A 21,495-nucleotide genomic window follows, 5' to 3' on the forward strand; every position below is an offset into this window, starting at 1 on the left:
TAAACGTTGTCTGAAACTGCCTGCACAAAGAATCACAGTGATGACTAATGTACTGAATTGGTGCACATTAATGTATCTCCACAATTACCTGCTTTGACATCTGCCACACACAGTCAATAAACTGGAGGAAGATCGGGGATCTGTCAGCATCAGCATGGTTCTTATCACCATGTCCAATTCTCTAGAATGAAATAAGATGACATCAGATGTTTAACCATCAAGCTGATCTAGCAGAGGGATAAAAAGAACAATTTACAAACAAGCCCAAACATACAAGGACGATCGCAGCAGCCTTTAATTACAATGTCTTAAACTATTTTGAAGCAGTAGAATGCTATTTAACTTCCCTTTTGAGATTATTTAGTACAGAGAGTTGCAGTGTATTTCCACATAGGTGTTCATTTCAATTTGGCTGAATGAATATACACTTTAAAGTAAACCTGTCACAAACTTGGGCAGTTTAACCAGAATGAAGTTACCTTTAGTGAAAACCGTATGCATGGTCTCCACATACAGAAAGCTGGCGTTTCCTTCACATCTCAATTTTTATAGGAGTATCTTGGCCCTATCCCCACTCCTCCAAAAGAGTCACTGTTTTTTCCAAGTGATGGGTGGACTAAAGACTTGGGAGTCTGTAGGGGTCTTTACCAAATAATTTCACAGCCTGGAACATGTCCACATTTACAATAAAACAAATTTGCTGTGCTTAAGGATGCAGGGTAATAGATGGCAGAACCAAAAATACAACATGTACAGTTTTCCCTGTCTGTAAGCTAAAGAGTTCTCAATAGTTGCAGCAGCAGAACTTTAGGAGGATATTATATAGATGCTATGGGCAGTTTAATGGTTCTTTGCAGTGACATGCACCCATGCCATTTTTCTCTTCAGCCTTGTGATTACTGTACAGTCTGTTAGTGCCGCATATAAAAATCAGACAGTATATTGTCTCGAATCGGAATTCAATTTTTAAATCTCTGATCACATAAAGTGGATGCCCAGACAACGGACAGAGCCCATATAAACAGTTGTCAACCTCTATAAATACAGCCATGGCAGACAGACAGCACACATCATTCCTCTTTAAGATACCCACTGATCCAAACTTGTGTCCAAAGCTAATCCACTCCTTTTGTATTAACACTTCAAAGCCAGTGATGGTCCTGTAGTAGCTGTCCAGCATCAGCATGGCCAGAGAGGTGAGCTGGGCTGTCCTGTCCCAGCCATCGCTGCAATGCACAACCACCGAGCTCTTTCCAGAAGCTACTTTATCTGCCACCTGAATGGCTCCTGTTAAAACCAACTGAACAAATAAAATTTTTATCAGAGCCAATATAAAAAAGGTAAAAATTTATAAGATCATTTTTACACAGCATCTGGAAACAGTCAATACTATAATATAATGTGCTGTTGGATTTACAGTGAGCACAGTAAAGCCGTCTAGCTGTCATCATTTCTCTAGAATGCAGAACACCAACAAAAGCAGGTACATTGTAAGACACTAATCAATAAACACACAACGCTTTGCAGACATGAATTATGTATTTGTTTTATAAGGCAAACAACTGCTCATATATTGCACAATCCAGGATCACGTTTCTTACCCTATCACCCAAAAACCAAATCTGGGAGTAAAGGGGTTTGCACATAGACCAAAATAATGATATAATGGTAAAGAGAAGGAAGGTAAATAAAACATAATCATTTCTATAGTGTACTTTACCATACTGGGCCCCACTCCTGATGCTATTTTGTTTTCAAAATACGGTAGACTTCTCAAATATCCATTCACAGGTCTTTGCTGTTTGGAGTGCCAAAATCTTCCCAGTCAGCTAGCGCACACCTTATGTATGCGTAGCCTGAACCTTAGTCACTGAAATGGAAAGCCTGTCTGCAGCCCAGCAACCTGCTGATAATTCACCTCAGGAAAATGCCGAAGTTAAGGCAATACAGGCGCGGTGGTTAACTGTGACAATTTTGGTATACAGGGCGTGCAGTACTGGACAGGCCCCACAGCAGTGGAAAAAGGAATTTGCTAAATATATAGCACAGGTAGGGCACTAAATATAATTGTGAAAATGAAGGATTGGTTGCCATGGGTAACTGCTCCAGTTTTCATGAATCCCCCACTGCATCATGCATGTGCTTTCCTAGCAGCCTTTGGGCTCACGCTGCTGATCACTGGGTGAACACTTTCTGCTTTGCTTGTGTGCAGCTCACTACATCCTTTCAACCCCACTGTCAGAAGAGTGCTTGGTGGTTGGAGGGAACCTTCTGGAAACCATGTGTAGCGAGTGCACTAGGATGTAAGCAGTACCACTAAAATGACCCTGTCAAGGGGAAAGAATTCTACAAACAACGTACCTGTAAAGTAGAAAATAAATATTTGCCTCTCCTGCTGCTGCTTGGCCACATGCAGACTGATAGTGAGGAACTGTCCCCTGAAGTCTGCTGAAAAAACAGACACTTCCGGGAGTGGAGGTCGACAGGAATAACCAGTAAAGCTGGCCATACACCTATAGATTATCTGCGGTCCGATGGAAAAGGTGCAACAGATTCTTCCATTTACACTAAACTGCGTGAATGGAGGAATCTCCCACTGGGCCAAGCTTCTAGCTAGCCAGCCCTGCTAGCTCTCAAAATACCTGAACAATCTGATTAGATGCAGGCATTGTTCAGGTATTTGAGAGTCAACGGGGCCGACTAGCAAGATACTGAAGCTTGGCCCAGTGGGAGATTCCTCCATCCACACAGTTTAGTGTAGCTGGAGGAATCTGCTGCACTATTTTCATCTGACCATAAAAAATGTATAGGTGTATGACCAGCTGTAGGGCTGCGAGGGACACGAGACTGATACTCCTGAAAGTGGTTGTTTCCTACCAGACATTGGGAGATCATTCCTCATCAATGAAGCGGGGTTCAGGGGTGCGACTGGCTGAGGTAAGCATTCTCTTTCTTTACAGATACAAGGTTTCTTAAGAGCTTTCCCTTAATCTCTCTAATGACCACTTTTAATATGGCTGACATAAAATCTCCTTTGTAATAATACCATATACAAAAAAAAAAGTCAGTTTCCCTAACAATAATGACAAACATATTACAGCCAAGAAAGTTGCTATAAAAACAGACACAATTCTCTTCCTTGGAAAGTATGCATTACCTAATGACTTATTACAGCATGCACCATTGCTTTGCAGCGCTATGGTCATATAATGTGGAAGTTTTGCCCAAAATAAGGTCAAGCAGAAGGTCTAGAACTAGCTGTCAGTATTGGCTGTAATTTCCCTGCAGCTGGTCCTGCAGCTGATTTTCCCCAAAGTACCATGTTTCTTTCTATGCTGTGCCTTAGAGAATAATACTCTGCAGCAGAGGTGGTCAAACTCCAGCCCTCCATCTGTTGTGGAACTACAAATCCCATGAGGCATTGCAAGATTCTCACAGGCATGACTCCAAGCGCCTGATGATTGATTGGATTTGTAGTTTCACCACAGCTCGAGGGCCGGCGTTTGCCTACCCCCTGCTTTTTGGATATGTAGCTATGAGGCTACAGAAACCGGAGTGGCAATGTCACATCAGGAAGTGTAAGAGACAGATTTTTCAGGGTATGACTTAGACCTAATAAACTTTACAAGGAGATATTGGAAAATGAAAGGCAGATGCTGCACAACTCATATCCAGCTGTACACAAACCACCATCCACAGCATGCCACAGTAAGAAGAACAAAGTCCTTGCAGAATTTTCAGTTTGAAAAATCTATTTTGCCTTTGTGCTCTACTCTATTATTTCCTAGTTATTCCCCATTAAACATCAAATCTTAACTTGTAAATAATTCCGTTTTGACACTGAAAGGTAAACATGTAAAAACATATCCACAATTTCACCTTAATATGCTCCAGCCAGTGTGTGGACTCCAAGCTTGACAGCCAGTGAGACTCTTCTACTTGTGGAAAGACAATATCTTTCAGTTTCTTCAGAGATTCCCTCATCACATGAATGTTGTGTATGTCCAAGAACACTAGTTCTGCAAAGGGGTAAGCGTCTTCACTCTCATAACCTCCACCTGTGGCCTACAGAGAAAAGAAACGATGTGCAATAAACACCATGCATCAATGGTTCTCCACTCAAGTTCTCTTTATAGCCCACTTTCTGTAATATCTACCTTCCTCACATCACCCCAACACCTAGTTCTCCAGCCTGAGCTCTTGGAAACAACTGGCAGTTCTGGGTATAGGGCAAAAATGATCTCCTGTTCCTCCCACTGTGCAGTGCATGCCACATGAGCAGCCAATCACCAGGCTTCAGCAAAGGGCTTTGGTGGGCGAATGGGGCACTGGGGGAAATCAGGAAAAGTAGCAGCACAAAAGGTAAGCTATAAAGAAAATTACGGTTGCCCTGTATAGGGAAAGTCGGAGGTTCACTTTAAAACAAAGCTCATGTCTCTTTTAGGGGTGTACACATAGGTACTTTTCAAGGAGACAACTGCTTATATGTTACAGAAACAACCCAGGAAATTTGCCACTGGATGAAACTTTTTAGGTATACTGGTTACCTGGATTTGTTTACCATGGATCGTGTGTATATCAGAATAATGGCAACATTTCATTTTTGTAACATCACACATGTAGAATGCTAAAAAAGTTTTACGCAAATAATTAACCAGTTGACATCCGCGGTGTTAAACCCCCTTCCCATCCAGGCCATTTTTCAGTATTCAGCGCTGCGGTACTTTGACATTTATTCCGTAGGCTGCGATACATGCCTCTCTTAAGGCTATATAGTGAGAACATGGCAATAACAAATTGTGATAGCATCCTGAGCAAGCTGCCAGCTCAGAAACTCTTTACCTTGTTGGCCACAGCATTAACATTTGGCCTGGCATCATAGATTGTCAGTTTGGATGGCTGGCCATTTGCCTCTTTAATAATTTCCAAGTACCGCTCATCATCTTTATTCCGTTTGCCACTCATGCCCACAAGCGGCTGGCTACATCTCATGATGACAGACTGGTTTTCTGGATGTACCCAGGACAAAACCTGTACAAGAAAGCAGGCGAGACTTAAATGTGTCAACTAGGTCTTGGCTGACTTATTTAAAAAAAAGGGGGGGTACAAAAATGTATTTAATACACGTCACATACTGTTCCTTAAGGAGGATTCCAGGGAACCTGGAAAACCACTATTTTTTAGCACAGCTCCCTATTTTCTCAAGACACAAAACTTCCATCAAAGACTTCACAATCAAATTTATTTGGTTAGACTCCAAATTTGCAAGTTTGTTAGTGGTCCAAGATACTCCACAGAGTATTATAATCCCCTTAAAGTGGATGTTCACCCTAGAATTACCCTATGAGCATCAGTCATACAACACGTGTACCTTGATAAATGCAGAGCACCATGTTTGAATTCTGTTCACGCTCTGGTTGTTCAGCAATTAGCTTTGTATAAACTGCCAGATATTACCAGCGACACCATGAAACCCGTGGTGTTACTCAGCCCACCCCATGCTATCTACTTCTTATAATGGCCGACAGGGAGACACTTCCTCTGTGCCCTGGTGCGGACAAAGCTGTAGACAGCACAGAGGGGCTGAGTGACACCATGAGTTGCATGGTGTCACTGGTAAAAGGCCGACACTCTCCATTGGTGTATGATGGGCAACCAGAGCGCAAACAGAAGTTTAACATGATGCTTTGCATTTCTCAAGGTACATCTATTACATGCCCGTTTAATGTTCATTCTGGGGTGAAGGACACATGCACACATACAACTATTTTTCCAAATCCCTCCTAGCTTCACTGATGCTTGTAAATATGTTCTGAATGAAATCTCCAACAAGTCAAAAGCTACTTTACACAGGCCAAGTAATAATTCATTTAGGTCATACAATATAATTTCTAAATCTGACTATTGCATTTTTCCTTCCCATGACACTTGTATAGTAGAAGTTCTGCTGGACAACAAGCCCCAATATTTCCAAGGATACAAATGATACATGTCATGTTAATGACAAATAAATTCTAAAATGTTTATCTTTAATGTAAATTATATATAAATATATATATATATGAGAATATTCTATCCGTTTCTGTAGAAACAGAAGTAAAAAAACAGCTGCAGCAAAAAAACACACACTAAGAATTGCAGATTCAAACCAACAGAAAACTACATACCGGAATCCTGTTCCTTGACCGGAATGTGGCAACCTTTTTGAGATCGTCGTCTGTGGCATGAAATGGGACCATCAAATATCGAGGGTAGGTATCACAGAATTCAAAATTGTCATTAATGAAGGCTAATCTCCAGTTATTATTTGGCAAGCCCTTGGTAAAAGAAATAAACTCATGTTCAGCCTACTTCCTGCATTGTGTTTGTTTTATCTTTTCTTGCTGTACTTTGATCCAACAACCACAAGGTGGTGATCAAATCTTATAATTGCCAGGGCATTCGTACTGAGGACTCTCCAAACAATGTATGGTAAAAAGAAACAAAATATGTAAATAGCAGACACAATATTTAATATGATGATCTGTGCTAGTGCTGATGAGCAGCAGAGTCCATCGTGTGATGCAAATCTGGAGGTCTACCTCAGCCCTAAGTGGAAATGTACAGACACAAAATGGCTGTAATCTATTTAATGATATAACGATTGGAACTGTAAGGAGGGCGGAGTGGCCATTCAGCTGGCAGCTGTCTTGCTAACAGGCTGACTCAACCTGGGCATGAAGCCCAGAAGGCCCGCTCTTACCACATGGAAGTTTTCATAAAATAACACAAACTACTTAGTGCTTTGCACATCAGGCTGACACTGATGAAATGAAAATCACGAGCCCCATAAAGAAACGTAAGTATAAGTATTAATTCACAGGCTATGTGATGGCAGCACTGGAATAGCCTAGGTTAAAAGGTACTCTTCAGAATGTGTCCACCGTTCTTTACATTTGATTCACCATGTACCCCTTACAGTACATGTAAACTGTTCCTATACCATTCAATAGACAAATGCCACCGGCTGTGTAACACATGACAGCTGTCACACTGGGCAAGCACACACTGATTTTTCAGTTGATTCGACAAAAGCTGGTATTTGGCTGCATTCCAAACAATCTCAGATCTCAGTATAAAGATTGCAATGTATTTATGCCAGTTTATATAATTTTTCATGTGCTTTCACGATAAACAGCATAAAAGTAGATGAAATGTGATGTCCAAGAGCAGCTTTAACCAAAACTGTGGTGTGAAGGCAGAGCAAAATCTCTTAAGAGTACTTATTCCTAGACCGGAGCTGAGCAGGGACAGACCAACCAATGCCAGTATATCTGTGACAGCACATTTCAGCTTTTGCTGGCCTATTTAAATCTTCTGTATATTTCAATATTTCTGTGTCCTGTGTTTGTCTAGTTTTAAGGACTACAAAATTCTATAACAAATAAAATAAAATGCCCGCACTTAATGTTTAGGTACAGTTTTAAATAAAAGTTAAAGATCCACATCAGATTTCAGTGTACGGAACCCCAAAGGTTGGGCTCCAACATTAAAGGACAACCCAAATCCTAACAGAAAATGTGTTTTGTTTTAATATATACCAATCAGCTATAACATTATGACCACTGAGAGGTGAAGTGAATAACATTGACTATCTTGTTACAATGGCACTTGGAAGTAGGTGGGATATATTAGACTGCAAGGTAATATTTTAACCCTGAAGTTGGGCAAGTGCAAGGATTTGAGCGACTTTGACAAGGGCCAAATTGTGATGGCTAGACGGTTGGGTCAGAGCAACTCCAAAACTGCAGCTTTTGTGGGATGTTCCCAGTCCGGACCTACGAAACATGGTCCAAGGAAGGAAACCGGTGAACCTGCAACAGGGTCATGGGCAGCTAAGGATCATTGATGCACTCTGGGTTTGAGAAACATAATTGATGGTTTAAGGAACGCAACAATGAGTTTGAGGTGTTGACTTGGCCTCCAAATTCTCCAGATCTCATTCCAATTGAGCATCTGTGGGATGTGTTGGAAAAACAAGTCCAATCCATGGAGGCCCCGCAACTTACAGGACTTAAAATGATAAGCTACTGATGGCTTGGTGGCAGATATCACAGCATACCTTCAAAGGTCCAGTGGAGTCCATGCCTCAACAGGCCAGGACTGTTTGAGCAGCAAAAGGGGGACCTACTCCGTATTAGGAGGGTGAGCATAACGTTATGGCTAATTGGTGTAGTTTAAAATGCTAAGCTGTGTAGGCAACTAAATAAAAGGCTTCATTCACACTATGCAATTAAGGATGACTGCAGGAACCTATGGACTCCTGTGGCAGGAATCCCAAAATGTCCAATTTAGCTGCTGTACACATTCAAATGAATGACTTGGTGACAGAAGCTATATCTGTAAGCGGAAGTCTGCATGTAATCGTATCTGATATGATTACATGCGGTTAGGAATAAATCACTGTTCCTGGACACAATCATTCCTGCGTACAGGGATAGTAATCTATTCCAAAGCAGAGGTATGTTAATGAGAGGAAGCACAGTCTGTCCCCTCTGTCTGACTCTATAGTTTAACTTTCAAACTGCTCAGAGTAGCCTAGAATCTGCACAAAGGCCTTCACCAAAAGAAATGGCTAAAGAAACCAAACAGACAGCTAAAAAAAAGGTTTTTGTAGGTGAGCTATGTGAACGAGCACACAAACATCTAGAGGGGTTCTCAAATGTGACCGCAAAAGTGGAACTGCACTTTAAAGTGGGTATACATAGTTTAGACTTCTGTGCAAAAAAAAAATTGTTTTAGGAAGAACATTTGATTTTCTAATAGTTTTTAGGGGTCAACCTGACAATCAATTATCTCCATAGTGGCAAAAAATAATAATTTAAGCAATATTCATCAAGTCTCTGATGGCATCATCGAATATGCTGATGAGATTTTTCATACAAGTGTTAGTATAAAAAAAAATCTACCAGTACATTGCCAGCTTTAGAAGCATTGTATAGTAACAAGAAGAAGCTCAGTCTGCCAGTCTGTTTGTCCTTCTACTATCACTTTCAAACTGCTCAAAGTAGCCTGAAATCTGTGCAAAAGGCCTTCAGCAAAGAAATATCTAAAAAGCCAAGAAATATTTTAATATATTTTTTTGGTATGCTGTGTGCATGGGAACATAGAACAAACATATAGCGGGGATTTCTCAAATTCAACTGCAAAAGTAGAAAAACACACTTTAAAAAGGTCATGGAGAGTCATCAGGAATTGAACATTATAGCAAAAAGGAAATAAGTGCCCAACTGACAACATCTAACCTTGCTGGTATCTTTGGTCATATTTACTCTTAATCCTTTAATTCAACATATTTCTTAATTTTACCACCCAAAATGTAGTCTTTAGTGTTCGTGTCAGACAAACTTACCAGACAGAAGACATAGTATAAATCACAATGTAATGGACATGTAATGTGTGTCTTTCATCAAAAGCAAGAGTTCCATACCTGTCTCTGGAACTCCGTAATAGGATCATACACACTCCATCCATTGGTGGGAAATCTCTCTTCATTTACAAAGGCAAAAACCAACTATATATATATATATAAAAAAAAAAACAAGGTCATTTGCAAACAAACACTTTAAAGCTAAACAGACATCTAAGCCTTGCAGTAGGGCGTGTTAAAAAAGCTTTCCAACAGAGTTTTGTGTGTCTCTCCAGCAAGAACTTCAAGGTCAAATGATCCCTAGAGCTATATTGATAGTAACACAGCCATCAGTTCGGCCACCAGGAAGGTCCTAGCAGCAATTTTATAAAATACCCTTGAAGGTTACTGAACACACATTAAACTCACTACTGAGGCTGCATTTGTCCTGCTTTGCCTTTCTTTGGATAGAGCAGGTCCTAGCAGTAGCACATTCAAATGGACTTTGTAATGTTAAAAGACGTTTCGTAGCTTCTCCAAGCCACTTCAGTTCTAATGAGTGTCAGGAAGATACTCTAGCATTTATATCGACACAAGTAGCACAGACCCCTAATCCAATGACCTTGAATGTGTCAATATTGCTTGTCCAGGAACAGGACATCTACACATTACTTGGACAAATCTTCCTGACATGCATTAGAACTGAAGAAATGGCTTGGCAACATTATGAAATGTGCTCAACATTACAGAGCAAATCCAGTTGAAGGTGACCAATTGCTACTACATATATCATGATCTGAATAAAAGAGAATCTTCACAGACATGTAGCTAAACAATGACAGTGAATGTATGATAAGGTTTTCATATTCCAGGTTTCTGGGCATTAAAGCAGACCTTTACACTCAAATCAAATTCTACCAATACATTCCTCTATGTATGATGACTAATAACAGACATGTCAGGTGTAAAATTCTGTGATTTTGATCAAACGTATACTTGCAGAGCATTCACTTCCTGCTTTGAAAGGCAAAATGACTTCAGTTTGCCATTGCAATGCACACTGGGATTTCCTTAGCAGCGGAGCATTGCTGGGAAATCTCATCTGTAATCTCAGGAGATCTCAGGGAAAGGCATTTCCCTCCCCTGAGATGATGTACATGGTCACATGTCCTAGTCACATGTGCCAGAAATCCAGGAAGTAATAGGAGAGCTAGTAATCTGCCCTTAGTTAACATGGCCACAGTCAGAAGACTGGGGAAGAAAAGAGAAATAAGGTATGCAAAGAATACAAAGCCGGCAATTATCTATATATGTTGTTTGTAGATCGTCATTACTAAACATTTCTGAAGGGGTGTGTTATTTTCAAGATATGGGTAAAAGGTCTGCTTTAAAGATATGCTCCAAATAGAAAACACAAACTCATCTACTCAAGGAAGAAGAGGGATGTCTTTATTATTGTGATACAGCTCGCTTCAATGACCTATCAACAGAATGGCGTGTGTTCTTCACCAAGCAAGCAATACAAATGGCAAACGCACTCATCAATTCATAACTAGCTTTAACCACTTGTAGACCAGGATGTTTACACCCCCTCCTGTCCAGGCCATTTTTCAGTATTCAGCGGTGCAGTAATTTGACTGACATTCCGTCATGCAATGCTGAACTGAAATTCATTTTATATCATTTTTTGGGGGACACAGAGCTTTCTTTTGGTGGTTTAAGTGGGTTAAGTAAGGTGCACATGGAAAGGCTTTACACAATACAAGTGCAAAAGGTTTCCTAGCACATCCGGCGATCACACCGGACCATAACATGGACATTGCTGTACCATGCGTTCTGGTACGGGCATGTCTGGGTTGCCATTGACTTTAATGACACTGCCCCTCCCCCTCCCACCCCAGAAAGTGACCCAGTGTGTTCTGGCCACTAAATGTGCCGGAACGCACTGGAGATGGTGTGAACGGGCCCTAAAGGCACAGGAACAACTAAAACCTCAGTTTTTAACCCGTGAAGTTACACTGTGCAATTTTCTTTGCAGGCTAGCTGGTAAGTGTGCTGGGAAACATTTTGCTTTTGTATTTTTCACCAAGTAGTCACATTGCTGCAAAGAAGGTCAAAAATCTGGCCATGCTGTCTGGCAGAGGTATCTAGACAAAACTGGGTACATGGAAGAACAAATCTTTTGGCATGTAAAAAAAAAAATTCCCATCTATGTTTGTGAACTGCAACTTTAGTTTTCCTAGAATTGAATTGCTGAGCATTATTTACTGACTCAAACTCAGCTATTCAAATAACTTTACAAATCGGCTGCCTTCGATACATTAGTCTTTAACCTGCTTTCTACATAGACTGGCCAACGAAAGGCTCTAGCCGAAACTCTGTATTACATAAGAAAAATTGTAGTTCAAAGGGTCAGTGATTGCAGCCCTATATAATAGTGTTGAAATCTGGCATGCTGATGAATATGTGAAAACAGAGAAAACTAAAGTTCAATCCTATGTTTAGGGTGCACCGATTAGGACTTCTTGGGAAGTTTGAATCGAATGCATTTTTTTTGCAATTATCAAGATTTGTTGTGGCATATTTGAAGAATATTTAATATACATGTTTGTAGGAATGCCCTCTAGTACCTTGGTTCTCAACTGGTGGGTCGTGGACCCAAAAGTGGGTCACGACCCCGGTGTTCAGTGGATGACTGCATGCCTTCCACTTTTCTATGCGATAGGCTCCTCTGCCTCCCACTAGCACAGCACTGTCAGCTCTTGTGCCAAGCTGCCATTCACAATATGCTGCCTGGCACTAAGTGTCAGCTTGAGATGGGATGGGGCAATGAATGCGACGAAGCGTCATTCATGTGTGCATTGCTTACAGCTCCCTGACGTGTCCTATAGGAGGTGCCTGAACCAGAGTGACATCACATACTCTACAGGGTGCGCAAGGGAGCTATACAAGCAATGCACATATGGGTGGTGCACAGCAGCCCACACGGGACCCCAGGCCGAGGATCCACTCCAGTTCTGTTAAGGTTGGGAGACTGGGTGGACCTTTAAAAAAATAAAAAATAAAACATTTCTGGAGTGTGTATGCGTGTCTGTGAGAATGTCTGAGTGTTTGAGATTGTGTCTGTGGTTGTGCATGTACGTCAGTGTTTTTAAGGGCCCATTCACACTAGTACATTGCCTTAATTACATAGTACCGTGTGATTAACGCACTGTACCACGTAATCGCACCGGCTGTGCATTCTGGTGTGGGAAGTGTGTTGCATTGCCATTCATTTGAATAGTACCCCAAACGCACTTCCCACCCACAGTTCGTACGCCTGCACCAGAACGTGTGGTACCCTAATGCCGTGCGTTCCATTGCAGTGCGACTTGGGTCGCGACTTAATGACCAAGAACAAATGTGGGTCCTGAGGTTACGAACCACTGCTCTAGTAGACATGGTATATCACTGCAATCCTTGATGAACAATTAAATATAGGACTATTAGAAAGAATACAACTATTCTTAGCACAAACAAGCAGATACATGTTTTAAATGCTTATAATGTTATACTTGTCTAGACGTTTACTTATCTAAGGATACAAATGTATTTTCACTGAAGTCTATGTTGCAGTTACATGGTCTTTAGAGAAGTCAAATAAAAAAGACCTCTCCTACCAGAAAGGTTTTCCGGCATTACTATTTGTTTTCAAACAGTAGATCACGGCTTTAAGGTGTGATTTTATGAAGATTAAGTTTCTCTGATGCAGTATTCTAGTCCTAGCCATTTAATCTTCTATACCACTCATTGCCTAGCAGGTGTTCAATATTCACTGGCAGTGTCTCCCATAATATGAAATCTACTTTATATTTTCTTATTTTAAAAAAGGCTTTTTATTGAGTGATTTTCAACTAGTCCAGTACAGACTTGAAGCATAACACAAATGTTTCTCTAGCCCTGTCATAGCATGGGCGTGCAGAAACGCTCGAAGTAGGAGGATGAAAAACAAAAGGATGCATTGAGCGAACACCTGCAAACAGCTCTGATCCTTGCTTACAAAGGATTTTCTGTTCCTAACCGATTGGCTTCATCTGCTCGGAGCGCTATAAATCACCAACCTTCTATTCAGTGAAATGCCTGCCACTTTCACTGCACAAACACTTTAACAAAACAGTTATCCTTTTCCTCGCAGCCGCTACTTCTCCACATTGCAGGATCAAGCGAGCACATTGGATAACTGGAGGCTATTCAAAGAATAATTACTCTGAGCTTTCAAGATCATCCTTCCGCAATATTATCTTTACAGTCCCGGATGATATTGCAATAAACTCCCAATAAGCACACTATCAAAAACAGTCGTATGGTTTAACAACAACTGTATTTTAGAAGAGCGATACCCATTTTTGTGAAAAAAGGAAGTAGTCTTCATTGCTCTGTAATATAAATGTACAAAACATTGTTTTCTTCCGGTCTGTGGGCACAGATACTCCCTTTATAACAGGTTAACAAGAAAAAAAAAAGAAAGAAAAAAAAACTAACAGTGGGAGCTTTTACTCCACTATATGACCTAAGCTGTCAGAGAGAATTCTCTAGTAACCAGTGTAGGCAGAAACAGTTTATAAGGTTGTCAAATATTTCACATGAATAATTAAAAAGTATGAATTTGGTATACTTAGTGGTTTTAAAATCAACGTACTATAGGAAGAACTGCAGATCGCTCTACAGAATATGAACTGCAGGGCCAATTCTACAGACAAGAGCTATTTCCATATATTTCCATTATGATTGCAGAAGACAGGCAGAGCTCCTGTAAGCATTATAAGCTGAGCTTTGTAATTAAAGTGTGAGGAATAGAGAGGGTAGTGTATAGAAAGCAATATCACAAGGTCTGCTGCTGTGCCTTGAGTGACACATTTGCTGTGATCAGTATCTTTTCCCAACACAGCAGTTTCTACACAAAGAACTCCTTACCTTCGCATTCCAGTATTCACCTATTACTCACTACTCGCTCACTTAACAAGTTTCAATGAAGGTTAATTATAAAACAGAACAAGAATAGCTCAATAATGCTCGACACAAGTGACAAGTCAAAATTTTAAATGTGTGCAAAGGCGATTGTTTCAGTTTTGGATAGAGTGGGTTTCTGTTAGCCCTTCTATTTTTGCTGTCTGTATCTTTGCTTAGGAGATTATCACTCTCTAGTTGACCTGGGGACCTTCGTCTGCTAGACAAAGTAAAGGGAAATCCAAAATGGTCACCAGAATAGAAGGCAAGGGTAAATCCTCCTGTGGGACAAATGTTGTGGTGACCATTGTCTAAGGCTGGCCATACACTGTTAGAATTTCACAGGAACCGGATTAAATTCTTACAGTGTGTGGCCCCGCTGGCTCAACAAAAATCAATTAAAATTTTTGGCTAAACAGTAACTACAGCTAATTATCTACCGGCACTCCATGTATTTAGGCAAGCACCAGCTGTCAATACAATGGCCGGAGCAGAAGTTTCATCCATTCGTGCTGATTAGCATAGATAGAGGAATCCAAAGACCACAACCCATTCATGACTTGTCTAACTGTAGAATGTCTTCCTTAGATAGAAGTTTTATGTATAATCTATGTGGCAGCATTGTATCAAGCAGCTGCACATGCAACCGATCTAATGATCCTCCAAACTGCAACATGTCATACATACAACATTAAAAAATAGCAAAAGTACATAACTGTTGATATTTGAAGTGCGGACGGACGGGGAATGTACTCTGTACTTTTGTATTTGACAACGTTGTCAATGTTTTGTACTTCATACATTTCAGCGCTTTCATCATTCCACGTGTGGCCTTCAAGTAACTAACTTTTGACCAACTTGTGGTACTTTTTACAACAGTCATAGGTTAGGCCGGCATCCTGGTAATACCCAAGGAGGCATTCCCAGAGGGTTTTTATTATTTTTGGGATACCAACTAACTATAAGATGCAAGAGTGCCCACTGGATCTTGCAGTCCTAGTTAAAAGGAGAACTATGAGGTGAGTGATTTTCACTCAACCTCATAGTTCGAGCCCACGTGTGACAATTAAACTGTCAGCGGCGCTCTCAGTGTATTGCGAGCTGCAGCTCTCTATATACTGAGTTTTGGGTCACGGGAGAACGATGGTATATGTCCTCCCATGACCCTTAAAAGAACTATGTGATAAAAAGCTTACCCCATAGTTCTCTTTAAACAGACATGTTTTATGTAAAGTGTACAGCTTATCTTTCCTGAGAGAAATAGGAGTGTTACCATTGCTGGCTTCCTAAAAAACAACCCCAAGTATTGAATTAAGAGGGCCAGCATGAGAGCCAGGTAGCTGGCATTTCAAGAATGTAAAGACAGCAATGGCAGCCTCCATCCTTCATTCAGAGAACACTTCCTTTACAGACTAAAAAAATAACTTTAGAAACCCAACAAGAAAAAGTATCTTATGGTATTAAACTTCTGAAGATTAGATTCATTCATCCCCCTCCATGTTTGTTCCCCCTGTAACTGCTTAAGGCATTCTACAGGAATGGTTTTTTTTTTTTTTTATAAAGGTTACACAACTCAATAGTAATGCTTTGATGACGGATTACTCACACACATAATGCATAGCTGAAATGTATCTGTACCATCAGATACTTCAACAGAAAATCATCACTATGACAAGTAAAAGCAGCTTTTAATTGAGTGATATGCACAGCATAGTATGGCTACAGCACTTAGTAGGGGTGGTAGGAAACTACATAGCTTCCTGTCTCACACAAAATAATGTTTGCAAACTGACAGCTCATTGTAAAGATTTGTAGCTTTACCAGAATGCTGATGAAGCAGTAATACATCTTTGATGAATGTGTAAAGCTGCTCTGACAACTTCCTATTCTCTAACAAATTCAAATTGTTATATGAAAAAATAAATGTTCTTTTGTCGTTTTTCCTCTAGCTGAATTATTGCAGATTCTGGGGGTGCAGTCACGTGAAGCTGGAAGGGATCAGTATCCCGAGCAGTATGAATTCAGAATATACAAGTTATTCCTTCTTTAGGTCATGAGTGCCAGGAAGCCAACCCACATACAGGATTGGAAATCTTGAGAATGTGCTCCTGCATGAGATTTTGGAACTTCAGCTTTCCCAGACTGAAGGCTGAAATAAGTCACGGCACCTAGATAAGCTCGCTGGTTGTTGGGGTGTTTAACTTTTTCTTTGGGGCTTTACATTGCACATTTCTGTCCAAGTATTCAGATTTTGTCTAAAGTGCAAACATTGTCCCAGATATGAGACATCTAGGCTGTCTCTTCTTTTTTACAAAGCTAAACAGATGTTTGGTTACAGAAGTCTATAGTGCAATTTTTGCAGTATATGACAGCCAACCAATCAGATCTCAAAGTTTAATTTAAAGGAGAACTACTGGGAAAGTAAAATACACTCATCCCAATAGATTTAGGCTGTGTGTGACACTGCAGCTGCCACATGCCGGCTCTTTAGCTCGAGAACTGAGCAATCACAAACCGCTGATTACCCAAGCTCACGGCTTCTCCTTGCAGAGAGAGGTCATTGTCAGTCACCACTCCCCGCAAGAATCCCCCCTCCCTTATCTCTCTTCCTCTAGTGCTCATTGGAGGGACAGACAGGGGAAGGGGTGGCCCCAGCTGGCTCTGGCTCTAGAAAGGCAGAGCCAGCTGTCAATCAGGCAGCGGGGTGGATCCCAACAATATTGTCAGGATCTTTCTTGGCTGTAGCGTGGCTCTGCACTGTCACAAATATAGGCAGTAGTCCGCTTTATGCCGAGTTTGGGTCACAGGAGTACATTAGTAAAATGTACTCCTGTGGCCCAAAAGAGAACTAAAGCCAAAAAAGGTTTGGCTATATGTCTCTTTTAAGCTCAATTATTAACATTTTTAAAAAAGGCTAAAATTACTGTAATTTTGAAGTATTTTTCTTTTTATAACTGCAGTTTTCATTTATACTTGACAATCCTGCCACAAAAGTCCTTGTTCAAGCTCTTCCTGTTATTGGTTGACAACGGCTGTCCCCATCTCCCAACTGTGCTAATGCATTGTCACCCCGTCACACAAAATGACAATTTGCAGACAATTTAAAAAAACAAAACAACAACGTCTGCATGATGAAGGGAAATAACCAAATCTAGCAATGCAACATACCACCAACAGTTTCTATCAGAACTGAAAGACAACAGTGACAGATTGCATTGCCATGATGGGAAATACCATGCTCTTAAAAACTGGTCACACAGATTAAAATGTTATTGTGCCATCTCCTAAAGATTTCCTAAAAGCAGAGTGATGTCGGGGACTACCTGAATGCATATAACTAATTTCCACCTCTGTGCCTGGATTCTGGGCCATTTCGAAAGGGCAACACTCTGGCATGTTTGGATAGTGCTCTTCCCCCCCCCCCCCCCCCCGCCTGCAATTACAATCTATTTACCTGTCACTGTGATGGGCTGCCTCAACGTCCACTTAGGCCCCCATTCACAATAAGCGACACTTACCTCGAGCGGATTTCCGCGCAACGGTTCGGGCGACGTCCACTTGACCCTCACCGTCGTGCAGCATTATAAAAAAAAAGGAAATTTGCGCGACTTTCCGCGGGAAAAAGGGTCCTACAGAGGCGACCATGCCGGCCGACATGGAGCTGTACATTAAGACAGCTCGATTGAAAATCATTGGACGGCGACTTCTCGCGATATCGCGCAGCAAAAATGCGCGATTTTCCGCTCAGTGTGACTGGGGCCTTAGAATGTGTGCGAGGAGGCAAGAAAGCTTTAAACACTACAAGGAAGTGAAAGAGCTTTGCATTATTAAAAGGGCCCACAATTCATGTGAATTGGGAGACAATGTAAGCTGTTCCAGGCATGCTGTGGCACCTCCAAACCCCTGCATTTTATACCTGCAAGTTGTTGTTTTTTGGTGTGATAGTCATGTGGAAGCACTGGAGTTTATTATAATTCAAAATTATTTGTATTTAAAGAATAAGTGCACTTATTCTTTTTGTCCCCTCTCCTGACCCAACAGATCCCACCCTATGCAGATGCATAATTATCAAAATCCAGTATCAGGGGCCTCTTGTGTTTGTTTACATCCCATGCTAAAGTCCTCTCTCTCTCTCTCTCTGCTGGCTGCACCTGCCCAGCAGAGCCCCATAGAAGATAAGTACACTAATTCTGTAAATAAGAAGCCACAACCCCCTCTTCCCCCCGCAGACCTTTGCAGAGTAATATCGTGGAGGGTAAAACACAAAAACATTGCCGAGGAGTCCTATAAAATTGACCTTCGGCTCAATGTAGACTTCTGGGAAAATCAGTGAACCAGTTATGGGAGTAAATGGATCAGGTTTCTGAGAAAATGTGTCTACAATCTGAGTACTGCTGACATGGTAAAAGGAAGACAACTGCAGATTGAAATGGAATAGTCACTTTAAATATTATTACATTAGCAATTATATACACTGCACATCAATGCTTAGCAGCACACTGGCAACCTGGCTTTTGTGTGTTGTCAAGACCTCATTACAATCTTTAAACTAAAGTTCTGTTAGGGGTTTTCATTTCTATTTTAATGCATCTGAGGTATAATATTATTGTTATAACCCCATAATGTCCTTTCATTGTGTAGCATTGTGGAACACATTGGTGTCATATCAATGATAAACACAGCTTTGGTTAGTTGCATTACACTAGCTCCTATGACAACAACTGCCGAGTCTGATAGATTGAGGCGAGTGCCAATTATTGGCTGAAGAGTGACATTTTATTATGGTAATTTAGCCTCACAGCTAGGATTTGAAGCAGCATATCTTAAACCTCTTAGAAAACAAACATTCATAAGCAATTTAAAAGTACAAACATTGTATAGGTTCTGACAATCTGTTAGCTACCAAGGACAGAGCCACTACAGATCAGCCCAGATGACTTGCTTGCAATCTTACTTTAGAACTACACGCAAGAACATTTCCAGAAAGTGAACTGTGAAAACAGCAGTCAGGATATAATGGAATAGCAGGCTGAACTGAAACAGAAAAGCCATTTGTCTTGGTCAACTGAGAAGATGCAGGACAAGGTTATACGCATCAAAATGCAGCACAGTTCATCAGAGCAAACCTGCTGGAAGAGGAAGAAAATGTTTATTTAGCTGGACACATAACTGATGTATAGTGACTGCGGATTCTTGGCACAAGGCAGTCAAGACACTGATGTTATAAATAGTCTACTGGAATGTTGTTATGCAACTTGATTTTTATATCAGTTCACAGCACAACTGGGACAAAAAAAAAATATTCAGAGTGCAAGAGAAAAAGCAGAGAAAGCAATACTGGCTGGCATGTAAAACAGCATCAAGAGACAAACAGAGTAGGTAAAACAGTGAGGGTGGGAAAGGGGCCGTTTGCTGTCTGATGAAAACCAGCCAATAAAATACGTTGAAAATGCTTACTAGGACTGACCAAAAAAAAGGCAACCCATTCATATAGTTTATAATTCTAATCACATTTGCACAATTTAGAAACATGTGTAACTCTTACTATTCCAAAAACCATTGCATGTATCTTTTATGTGTTTTAATTAACTTTTACGGGCACCCCTGGAGCAAACATACTCTGATATACAAAGTAGGGTGCACCGATATAGTTTTTTCAGTATCGAGTACCGATATTTTCCCAGTATTCGCTGATACCGAATGCAGATACCGGAAGTCCCATTAAGGAAGTCAGGCGGCGTGTAATGACTCGCCACCTGGCTTTCCGGTTAGCAGGGAAGCTGTCCCCATGCTTCTCATCACTAGGTGACGAGAAAGCATGGAGCCGGCTTTCTAGCCAATCAGGAAGCTGTGCGCCGTGCAATGGTACGCCACCTGCTCCGGTGCCTAGCCCGATACTTCCCGTATCCGGAAGTCGGGCAGCGAGTCATTACCCGCCACCTGGCTTCCCGATTGGCCGGGAAGCCATCTCCATGCTGCCTCATCACAAGTGACAAGGCAGCATGGAGCCGGCTTCCCGGCCAATCAGGAAGCTGGGCAGCGTGTAATGACGTGCTGCCCGGCTTCCTGATACCAGAAGTATTGGGCTTGGCATTGGAACATTTGGGCGAGTACGAGTACTCAGCCAAATACTGAGCTGTAGCTCGCGGTACACTGAGCTTAGGGTGACGGGAGGACGCTATTTATTTCAGTGGCAGCCCAAACGCGCCTCCCTCCCACAGCACGATCGCCCTGATTGAAACGCACAGTACCGCAATGCCGTGCGTTCGTGTGGTGGCGATTACAAAACATGGTGCACGCAGTTTTATTCTGAAGTAAACTTTATGTTTGTAACACTGTGTATTTTATTTTAAATTAAGGATGTTATTTCATTTTTTTTTAAATCAGATTAACCAAAAAAATAAAATCAGACAAGTAATCGATTATGAAAATAATTATTAGTTGCAACCCTACTTCATTTTGTACAGCACTGTAGGTAAAACTGGATTGCACCACAATGCACAGTAGTGTGTTACTGCATGGTGATGCGCTACAACATTGGGGGTGCTGTTCAGAATATATGAATAAATGGCACTTCAGCGCAGGTACGTTGATAACACAACAGTATAAATGGGCCCCAAGACTACATATCCACAGGGTGACATTGGCTTTTACTGCAGAACAAAACAATGTTGTGACCCGGCTGAAGGAAGGTTAAAATCAATGGATCTACTGTGGGAATTACTGGGCAAAACAATGTTACGGGGGGGCTTGATTACTACTCACAGACATCACATACATCATTTTTTGACCATAGTTCTATTTTAGGCGGTCCTGATGTGCATGAGACGTGTGTGCACAGGCACCAGGGGGTTCAATATATACTATTTTACAAGATTTGTACAGTGAACATTAATTTTTATTGACTTCCATAACCCAGTACCACTGCTCTTTCACAGCGGCACTATAGAGAAGACACCGGCTCAACCTGTCCTCCTCCAACATCCATAGTCACTCACAGAAAAAATTACTTCTTTCTGCAAAAGATATGTAAAACACATGCACACAAAATTGTGCATTCTAAACCATACAGAGCTCTGCCCAAACACCTTAACAAGGTTTTCAATAGAAAAGGGACTGCA

At 41.1% G+C, this 21,495-nt stretch overlaps 1 protein-coding gene across 1 annotated transcript in view; it reads right to left on the reverse strand.

The window, feature by feature from the left end:
* Nucleotides 1-21,495, reverse strand: part of MTM1 (myotubularin 1) — a 74,541-nt gene that overhangs the window by 4,666 nt on the left and 48,380 nt on the right. Inside the window, exons 7-12 of the mRNA XM_018552594.1 lie at nt 9,470-9,553; nt 6,168-6,317; nt 4,843-5,031; nt 3,880-4,065; nt 1,094-1,300; nt 89-181 (exon numbers count right to left, since the gene is read on the reverse strand). Of these exons, the coding sequence (XP_018408096.1) occupies nt 89-181; nt 1,094-1,300; nt 3,880-4,065; nt 4,843-5,031; nt 6,168-6,317; nt 9,470-9,553 (909 nt within the window). The remainder of the gene's footprint in view (nt 1-88; nt 182-1,093; nt 1,301-3,879; nt 4,066-4,842; nt 5,032-6,167; nt 6,318-9,469; nt 9,554-21,495) is intronic.

Source organism: Nanorana parkeri, unplaced genomic scaffold (assembly GCF_000935625.1).
Source record: "Nanorana parkeri isolate BGI_ZX_2015 unplaced genomic scaffold, ASM93562v1 scaffold93, whole genome shotgun sequence".
In the NCBI taxonomy this organism is placed as follows: domain Eukaryota; kingdom Metazoa; phylum Chordata; class Amphibia; order Anura; family Dicroglossidae; genus Nanorana; species Nanorana parkeri.